The 10570-nt window shown below is 36.5% G+C and overlaps 1 protein-coding gene across 1 annotated transcript; it reads right to left on the bottom strand.

Annotated features, from left to right (window-relative positions):
- Window positions 1–791: 791 nt before the first annotated feature.
- LOC107796484 (T-complex protein 1 subunit zeta 1-like) lies at window positions 792–8089 on the bottom strand. The gene is made up of 15 exons (XM_016619266.2): window positions 7789–8089; window positions 7634–7697; window positions 6710–6845; window positions 6159–6310; window positions 6009–6056; window positions 5709–5801; window positions 4380–4486; window positions 4178–4292; window positions 3848–3934; window positions 2662–2866; window positions 2428–2522; window positions 1907–1975; window positions 1686–1793; window positions 1452–1570; window positions 792–1224 (listed from the first exon to the last, which is right to left on the bottom strand). Exons 1-15 carry the CDS (start codon window positions 7920–7922, stop codon window positions 1149–1151), a joined length of 1608 nt encoding a protein of 535 aa, XP_016474752.1. The 5' UTR covers window positions 7923–8089; the 3' UTR covers window positions 792–1148.
- Between the last annotated feature and the right edge of the window lie 2481 nt (window positions 8090–10570).

Genomic DNA, 10570 nt, shown 5'->3' on the forward strand with positions numbered 1-10570 from the left:
TGTCACTAAAAGACTAGGATCAAATGTAAAATCATTCCCCACTGACAATTTACGGTCAAATGAGAATTGATAGAAGCACTCTGTGCAATCTGCCAAACTTGCGTTCGGAACCAGAAAATAACCTTCCCGACATATATAATATGTCGATTCCATAAAATGAAAGTCCAACTTGCGATTTATGATCAAATGGCACAGTCCGAAGAGATCCATTAGCATCTTCCTACATTCAAAAACGTGTTCTGGGATTAGTTATGCTGGTTTTATTCGTATTGACTTTTTAGTAGTATATTGTATTAATCCTGGAAGTGTCGTTATTTTTACTGCTTTATCCTAAGATAACTAAAATTATTATTCCACCATTTGGCAATATAAGTTATTCCGATACTATTTTTAATTATGAGATAATTTATCTCAGGACTAGTAACCACCAAACAAGGGATAAGCGATACTAAATTTTTATCCCAACATTATTTTCGCTTATCCATAGTACCAAACGACCCCTCAAGTGTCTAACTAAACCAATAAATATATGACATCACCGAACCATGGTATATCAAAATTTTACCTAATTTTATCATCCAACCATGGTAATAAACAAGAAGTATGAGTAAACATTTTTTTGCTGATGGCCTGAATTGCAACTTGCAATCCGTAGCCATTTGGCTTCACTTCAACATTCCAAACGCCCACCAATCAAATACCCAGAAAAATCACTCTTACCATCCTTTGACATGAAAGAAATGAACCTCCATAGAACGCAATGAATACAGATGATTTACATACTCACTAAGTAGAGATTAAAAATAGTCAACTGATTGATAAAAACATCTTTTGATAAGTACATAGTGCAGAAATACAAACACGAAAGATGTGGTTGGATATAATAATGGTGTAATGGTTGGAATAGAAGACATGCTAAAAGAGGCAACTGATGAACAAAATTATCCAGGCACAATCTGCCCTTGTGAAGGCCTTGTCAACCACCTATCACATTCAAAACACGATTTGCCGTCTCACACCACCAACTCCATCCATCTGGCTTGTTGTCATTTTTCTTTTTCTTTTTTTCCCCAAGAAAATTTAATGAACACGATGAATAAACATAAAACTATTATCCTATGGAAATAAATATACATGAAAAAGAACAACTAAGTTGGCTTCCGCATGTTACGTCCTGCACGGATTACTTCATCAACAAGTAGCAGCTGAGATGCAATAACAGGGCTGCAAAACAAAAATAGATTATGGGTCAGATGCTATCCAGCAAAAATTCACCTTTAGTTGGGTTGGGAATTAAGGGAAAAAGAAGAAGAAACGGAGAGCAAAGAACAACAAATATCGCTCCAATGCTTACTGAAAGATGCTTTCGCTCAGAGCTGACTGATATTGAAACATGAATTAATACATGCATATACAACAGAACATATATGCAATGAATTATTTCTACATACCCAGAATTCACAATCTGACGCTTAACAGAATAATTGTCAAATATCCCCTCCATCTGGGGATCTATAGGTTCTCCAGTGTGCTGATTTAGTCCCACAATATTTCCTTTGTCATGCTCTCCCTGCAAAAAGATGACATGCCAGGATGATAATAGGATTACTTTTTTCTCAGTAGGATGATAATTGAAACGATTATAGTTGCATTCAAGAACACGAGCAAGAGTAGTATTCAGATACCGTCAGCGCTATAATCACATCTTGAGTGTCAAGGCCAGAGTTCTCAGCAAGTGTTTTTGGTATCACAAGGAGGGCATTTGCAAATGCTTCCACACCAAGTTGGGCACGCTTATCAGATATTTCGTCATAGACCAAAGAAAGTCAGAAGATATATACACCCCTCAAATACATCTTGCATATGGAGGTAAAATATTTAGACAATAATAAATCTATTCACATACCCCTTTAACAGTTTTCTTCACTTCATTGATCAGGTATTGTCGAGCTGCAACTTCAAAGGCACCAGCACCCTTAAAATGATCATACAAGAATATATCTCAGGAGCAGACGATGCATTACTTCATTCTCATAATATGCAGAGACAATGCTTTCACTACTTCAAACAAGTGAATCACAAAATTTCATAACCAAATACAGGCACATGGACGAGAATTCATACAGCAAGTTGTAACATCTACTAATTAGAGATAGAGTGCTGCTTACGAAGTCTAATATTGCTTCCTTTTCATACTGCTGTGAAATAAAAAATCAAGATAACAAATGACAATTCCGTTAAGTCCATTAAACCCTTAGTCGAGAAGAAAGATTAACATCAATACCCAGAAGAGCAACATGTTTATAAACACATGTAAAGCATCATAATGCATAAACAAGGAAAAAGCCATCAAGTGAAGGCACTTGTACATGGAAATCACACAAATATCCATTTTCTGGAGTTCCAGGTATCAATTGAGTACCATACCAGTACAACTGCTTCATCTTCAATGGTATTTTTGACTGCTCTCAGTCCATCACGAACGGCATCCTTAATTTGTGCTATTGTATGGTCATTTGGCCCTGTATAGGAAACATCAGCATTTAACAAGAACCAATTCCTCAAACAGTGACATTACAAGCACCATCACCACAAAACAATAGAATCCACAAGAAGAAAACATTAAAAAACATTAAATGACAACTAAACAATTCAGAATACCTTTTATAAGAATAGTGCAGGAATGAGGATTTTTGACATTTTCAACAAACGTGTACTTCTCTTCGCCAAGAACATGCTCATAGACCAGACCAGACCAGCCAAGGCACTCAGGAGTAAGGTCATCAACAGAGTTTACTGCATCACCACCACATGCCAAAATCAAGCGTTCCATATTTCTCCTCTTTGCTCTTCGAAGAGCAATTATCTAAAACATGAAATTGGAATGACAGTCCATAAGTTGGAAAGTGGAAATAAGATTCTTAAATGTCACCCATAATTCAAATGAAACATTTATGCCATAACATCTCTAGTTTGGTATCTCAAGTTGCTATAAGGAGCTTTAGAAAAAGCAACTTCAACAAAGAATGGACGTTTAGCGTTGAGAGATGTGGCAATGCATTAGTGTTTTCAAAATATCCTTGATCATTAAAGATAAAAAGTAAAAATTGTAAAGAAAAAGGGGAAGAAAGGCTAAAAGGGGCGCAACTGTATTCAAGCATACAATGGCCAACCTTGATCTACTTATGACATAGAAACTTCTGATTAACTGTCAACTATGAGAATCCAATAACCTAATATTTCTATCTACTCCAACCCTTCCACATAAATGGGATGGAGAAGGCATCGGTGCATGTGCTCTCGTGGAACCTTCAGTTTAGTCTAATAATAAAAAGGGAAGACCATCTAATTTTTATATGCAAGGATGGCGCAGTTCCACAAATTTTTCTTATTCTCTTAATTAAAAAAAGGATTAAAAGACAAAGGGTACACGTCCCCATCATAACTGCTCCCTTGTTAATATAGAAATTCATGATAGGTGCATAAGTTTCATAAACATCTTCGATGAACATATTACATTAACGTATTTTGGAGGTTGAGCTCATTTGTTGTACTATATGATAACCCTTCTTTCTCTCCCTGATTTTCCTATTTCTTGTTTTTTCCTTGTAGGACTATCAAAGAACTAATTTATTATCTTTTCAGGAAAAAAACCAAGTATGGTAGGAGTTAGTTGATAGAGATCAGTTACCCAAAAGTACTAGCATGGCAACAGAAGGAACCAACATGTTTCTAGGAAGAGCAGACATGCAAAACCAATTTGAAGAAGCCACATGCCTTCGACGACTAAATGGTTCAACTTGAGAATTTACTAAAAACTGAATAAACTAGAGGGATGACAACTTACTCCTGCGCGAGCAAGAATGTCAAGAGACGGAGGATCAATCCCCTTCTGATTGATAACAACAAAGTTGTTTTCATTTCCTGAACAAACCTGCATGCAACCAGGAATAAAGGTCGAAATAAATATTTCATTACATTGACACAACACAACAACAACAATAACAACAACAACAACGACAACCCAGTAAAATCCCACAAGTGGGGTCTGGGGAGGGTAGTGTGTACGCAGACCTTACCCCTACCCCGGGGGAGTAGAGAGGCTGTTTCCGATAGATCCTCGGCATTTCATTACATTGACACAAAAATGCCAAATACTCCTAACAAAACTGCAGACCTTATTTTTAAGATCAATTATCTTTTGCACTCTCTCATCAACTGAGCGCCTTTCAGCAGCAACCATTGCCTCTCTTTGCTCTGCATTCGAGTAGAAAAACCCTGCATTTACTTCACTGAGAAAGAGAAGTGCATCAACTACGCGAACTCAATAAATCCAAGTGAATATATGTAAATATGAGGCTGCGATGAACAATAATCACCTCTTCTCGTATTCCAAGGATACATTACAAGTCAGAATGTAACAGTTCTCAGCTCGTCTTTTCATGTCTGGATGTCGTGAACCATGGTCGAGCACAAGACCCTCAACCTGATAGCAGCACCAAAACATGAGTACTGCAACATGTTAAATCTGTGCTCATAAAATTCAACTTTCAGTTCAAATTTTCATAGAAAATGGAAGGGTGTTTGACGCTTTTCTAAAGAAACATGTCTACTTTTGTGATTTTTTAAAGGTTGATCACTTGGGATAAGACCAATTTGATGTTTTCCAAGTTTCCTCAAAGTTTACTTGTTTCTCTGTTAGTTTCCTTCCATTCCCCTTTTTCTGTGTTGTAGACATCTAGCATTAAAGATATTGTTTTTAAAGCATACAAAATTTAAATTGGAAAATGGTTTATTAAGCAAAGAGTTGAAGACTTTGAAATCAAATAAATTTCTTTTTTATTAAACATCTTTTCTTATATGAACTATGTAGAAAGTCTTAATATTTAGCACTTTAAAATCATTTTTTTGATAAGGATGAGATGCACGCTGTCTGTGGGGATCGAACCCACGACCACGTGGTTTTAAAATCATTAAACAACAACATCAGACACAGTGTAATCTCACAAGTGGGGTCTGGGTAGGGTTAGGGGCGTCAACGGTACTAATAATAGGGTACGTTTTAAATTTCATAAAAATAAATCAAAAAATATTGAACCGTACCGAATAAATTTATATATGAAAAATATGTTTTATATACTAAGTTTAAAACTAACAAAGCATTAAGTTTTTTTTCTTGGGTCTTGGATTATGGAAATGGCTACAAGTGACCACTCATGAATTATTTTTCTTTCTTTTTGCATTCATTTCAACAAATGACCACTCCCTCTATTCTTCATATACTAAGTTATTAGTTCTAAGATATTAACTTAACGTTAGTCATTTTAAAACTTTGCATTAATAATTTGGGATGCAACACAAGTAATCAAACATGTTCTTCTTATATACATATTTTACTGATTGACGCTATGCACACATGCAACGCACATACACTAAAACTAGTTTATGAGCAAATGAAAGAAAACCCCATAAAGAAGAGGCAGTCAGAGCATTTAGTGGATGAAGTAACACTTTTCAATTTGGGTGGGGGTGGGGGGTAATAGTGTAGTCATTTCTTGAAGTTACATGTTTAAGGAAATCATATGCTTTAAACACTTTTTTCATCAGTTTCATGTGATCCAAAATCTAATGCCGAACAATGTAACACATGGGTAACTTTGCGGAAATGACAACCAACATTCAGAAGTTATAAGTTGCATTTCACATACCAAACGAGTGTCTACATCAAACTTATGGCGCATGTGCATTATCTCAACCATGAAAAGATCAATAGCTTCTTCAGGCTTGCGTATGCAGAGCACCTGTCACACAATTTGCAGGAATAGTAATAAATCATCAGGAGAGGGAAGAAAAAACCCACAAAAAATTAACAAAGCTAACTTGGAAAGACAGAGAGACAGATAACAACTAATGGTAGTGAATCATGAATCATTAAGCAAAAGTATATCTCAGCAAAGGTGCTATCTAAATGCATTCTCTAAATGCTAGAAGCAAGGAGGAGCACTTACAGCATTCGCAACAATATCTGTCAGTTGATCAGCTAACGCTTCATACAACTGTGCAAAACCATAAATTGGTATAAGCACCAACAGTAAAGGAAAGGGCATTTAAGAAGAACGATCATAATTTACATCACATTCAAAGTGCAGAAGAAACACCTTTGTTCTCAATGTTGTTCTTGCTACCATCTTCAATATCTCTCTATCTGGCTCGTCACCCATCACTACAGGAGTCTTAAATTTTTCAAGAAATTGTAGTGTTGCTCTTTTTGCGATTTCAAAGCCATCAACTAGCACACGAGGATGCATTCCTGAAAGAATGTTCCAAGCACTTAAAACCTAAATTAACTAAAGGAAATTTTTGTCGAGGAGAGTTCAACAGTCATCTTTGGCGGGGAGTGCAACCAAAAAATGGACTAAATACGACACTCAACAGATCGCCCAAATATTTAATTTGTCCAGAACATGTTCTATGATCAGACAAGCAAAACGTAATCATGAAATAGTTAGTTGCAACCTATGTTGCTAGGACTCTTAAAAATGCCGCCGGATGCATGTCGGATCCTCCAAAACTACACAAACTTTTCAATACACGTATCTCCACAAATAATTTTCTGAATCTTTCTAGATTTTCCATTTTAGACCGGGTCTCATATTACATCAGAAGAAAAGGCAGCGAAGTTGCTGGGAATAGAAAATATATGGCAAACCTTCATCTATGCAGCGCTCAGATTGTTTCATGAGCTCCCCAATGAAAAGTACTGTAGATGTAGTACCATCACCACTTGTATCATCTTGAGCAACAGCAGTCCTAGCAATCATTATTGCAGTTGGGTTCTGTATTTGCTGCAATTTTATTGAGCAGAAAATTATCAATAACAACAAAAACACTTATCTTTTAGCCATTCACAATTCACATCCTCAAAATGATATTCTTAGTTTAGCTGCATAAATGAACAACAAAGGAAGCCCCACATTACCAAGACCAGCTTCAACACTAACCTATTACAAGACCCAGTTCCAACTTCGTTAATCGGTATGTCAGATGAATCACAAAGGAAGATGCTCTAGGTAAACAAGACCATGTTAAAAGATGTGCTCCCACCAAACCAAAAAGACGGCGTTTAACCACAAGCATTAGCATCTCTAATTTTTGGGGTGAATTCGGACATCAATTTTTTTACTTTTCTGAATTAAATTTGACATTTTTAGTGAGTACTTATAAAGAACTATCAATCACAATCTTTATAACTGTATATTCTTTTTATATGTGTCATAATCTCAAAAGTTAATAGATATTTGAAAATGTTTGGGAAAACTATTGGAGTTGACACCATAAAGAATAACAGTGCCTTGGTGACAGAGGGAGTAGTATTCATCTTGTTGCTGGGTCGACTTCCATCAACAAACTTAACTTAATTCTACATCTCGACTTCCACCCACAACAACAACAACAAACCTACTATATTCCCATAAGTGGGGGAATCCCACCCACACCATTATCAAATAATTTTCAAGACACTTAAAAAGTGCAACATTGAGTGAAAATGTGGCACAGCAAGCAGGACATTGAAATGCATAAATCAAAAACAAAAATATCAAAGCAGCTGAAAATAATAAGAGTAATAACTCACCATTTCTTTCAATAATGTATTGCCATCCTTAGTAAGTTTAATATCACCCGCACCACCAACAAGCCTAGCAATTGTAAGTAAAACAAATTTCTATAAAAATGACCCAGAAAAAAACGTAGAACTGAAAGCAAAATCGAAGAGCTAGTGCAACTCACATTTTAATGGTGCCCTTAGGGCCGAGATTGGTCTTGAGAACATCCTGCAAACCCTTGGCAGCATTGATGTTCATATGAAGCGCCGCCGACTTGTTGAGTACCTCAGCATTTGGATTCAATACCTTAACAGACATCTTCTTCACTTACTGTAATAATTAGTGCTAAAGCAGATCGCAGAATAATGAGAGAGAGAGAGAGAGAGAGAGAGGGGACTGGGTTTTGAGGGCTCGCTTTCTGGAAGGGTTTTGTTCTTCGAAATTGAACCTGAATTTAACTCTGGACCAATGCGGTTTCCAAGCTAAAAATCTGAATGCTTTTTGTAAAGTCGTATTTGTAGTGTTAGTTTGTATAAAGAAATCTTTTTTTCGAGTCAATAAAATTTTTAATTTTCACTGAATTTTATAATTTTTTAAAAATTTAAAAAGTTCAAAAAAATTATTTTTTAAAATTTTCATGCAGATCACTCGTAAAAATTAAAAAACAAACGAAAATTATATTCATGTTCAAACACAACTCCAATTTTCAAATATCATTTTTACTTGAAAAAAAATTATTTTTTTGGTATTTTACAATTCTTATGTCCAAACGCCCACGTAGAATGCGATGTAAAAGTCGAGTACAATATGTAAGTTTTGTTTTGAGTCGCATTCACTTAACTACGACATATAAGTCGCATATGGTTATTGCAAATATAACCAACAATAACATACCAAATATAATCTCACATGTGGGGTTTAGGTTATTGCAAATATAACCCGCATTATTAAATACGATTGGTAGTTGCATACGTAGCTTTTTACTATATTCCCTAATACCCAGTTTTTTCCCTATTCTCCATTCCTATTTTGGATTTTCTTATTAGTTACGTATAAATTTTCTTTTCAAGATTTTACTCTTCATTTATGATTCTCCGAAAGATAATGACTTGCCTACCAAAATGTATAGGTTAAAAATTATCTTTGATATGATTAAACTGTATCAGCATTAAGAAGGTCTTCATAGGCTGCCACGTGTCACCAGTACGACTTCAATAAAAGGCCTGCCCAAGGTTGAAGTGGTCTCTTAAGAGATGAAGGGCGGGGTCGATGAGTCATTGAAGATCAAGGTCGATGAGTCATTATGGACCAAGGTTAAGACCGAGCATTCATCTTAGACAGAATAATAACGGCTAGTTTTAGAATAAGACATTAAAGAGGATATTCTAGTGGATATTCTCTTTACCTGTACTATTAGGGTTTTTAGGTATATGTTCCATATAAATAAAAGGAGACATAATTATAGGGGACATAAGATATTCACTTGTAAGAAAATACTTTGACATTCTTTATGGAATCTGGCTTTATTGCACACACAAAATATACCTTTTTCTTGAGATTCTTGTTTAACTTTTCCCCACGATCCAAGAACGATTCGAATATTCAAATGCTCATCAATTATTCATCATTGTCAGAAAGAATATCTTCAAATCTTCCCCTTTTCGGGTTACTCACACGCTCTTATTTACTTAAATATCATTCATTGGTATTTATTGTTATTTAATCTACCTCCTACCTTTTTGGATTATTAAACATTGTTATTGTTATCGTCATTTATTACTAGCTAAAGTAATATATGTATCATCTTGTTACAAATGTCGGTTAAAACTTCTTTTGGACATTAATATTGGCTAAAATTGACTATATTTCATTAAATCTAATTGTTTAAACCTAGATCTAAATTTTGGGTCAAACAGTTTAGCACCGTATATGGGAACTTCTTAGCTAATCTTTTTGTTTCCGTTAGATCTACAACTCACGTGATTTTGCTAACCTAACAAACCACAACGTTTTCTCTTTCTCTGCACGTATAGAAATTTACATGATAGGTAACCAAGGAGACAGAACGAAGGTGACAGGTGACATCCCCGGCAACCTCATGAATGCTATCAACAAGAGCTATGAAACGTTGGGTGATGATGTGACACCCACTGCCTCCCCTAGGCACGAGAGGTTGCCTCCCCCCATTGTAGCACGACGAAACCAAATGGAAAAAGGCCATCCACATCCACAGGAGAAGGGACGACCACCTGCCATGAAAAAGCTCCTCGAAGCGTGGTTGACCGATACCTTAGTAAGTGTGCTCAACAAAAAATCTCTATGCGCGACCACAAAAATCGCAAGAGCCTATACGGTACAATGAGGAGACGAACAAGGCGATCAACCAGACCCTCCAACGTCAGGTATTACTCATAATGTTACTGGCAGTGCAGGTGATGGCGTCCTCGCCGTTGTCTTGAAGAGAGTGGAAGAAATGGAGAATGAGAACAAAACGCTCAGAGACCAAATGAAAGAACACCAAGAAAGAGTCGACAAGATACCAGGCGCCCCTAAGCTACTGCAGAAGAGGGACGCCGACATGTTCATAGAGCAACCATATAGCGAAGAAGCGGGCCCACATGCCATACCAAAGACCTTCAAAATGCCACCATATCTCAGGATATATGATGGAACTACCGACCCCGAAGATCACGTGACTCATTACATCACCGCCGTGAAGGGCAACGACCTCACCAAGGAACAGTTGTCCTCCATTTTGCTGAAGAAATTCGGCGAAACCCTCACTGGAGGGGCATTAATATGGTATTCACAGCTACCAGCCCACTCTATAGAAACCTTAAAAGAAATGGCCGATAAGTTTGTGATAGTGTATGTTGGGGCCAAGAAAGCCGAAACAAGAGTAAATGACTTATTCGCCATCAAGCAATCCCTATGAGAGGGACTAAGGGACCTCTTCGCCCGATTCA

This window comes from Nicotiana tabacum, chromosome 17, assembly GCF_000715075.1.
Source record: "Nicotiana tabacum cultivar K326 chromosome 17, ASM71507v2, whole genome shotgun sequence".
Lineage (NCBI taxonomy): Eukaryota > Viridiplantae > Streptophyta > Magnoliopsida > Solanales > Solanaceae > Nicotiana > Nicotiana tabacum.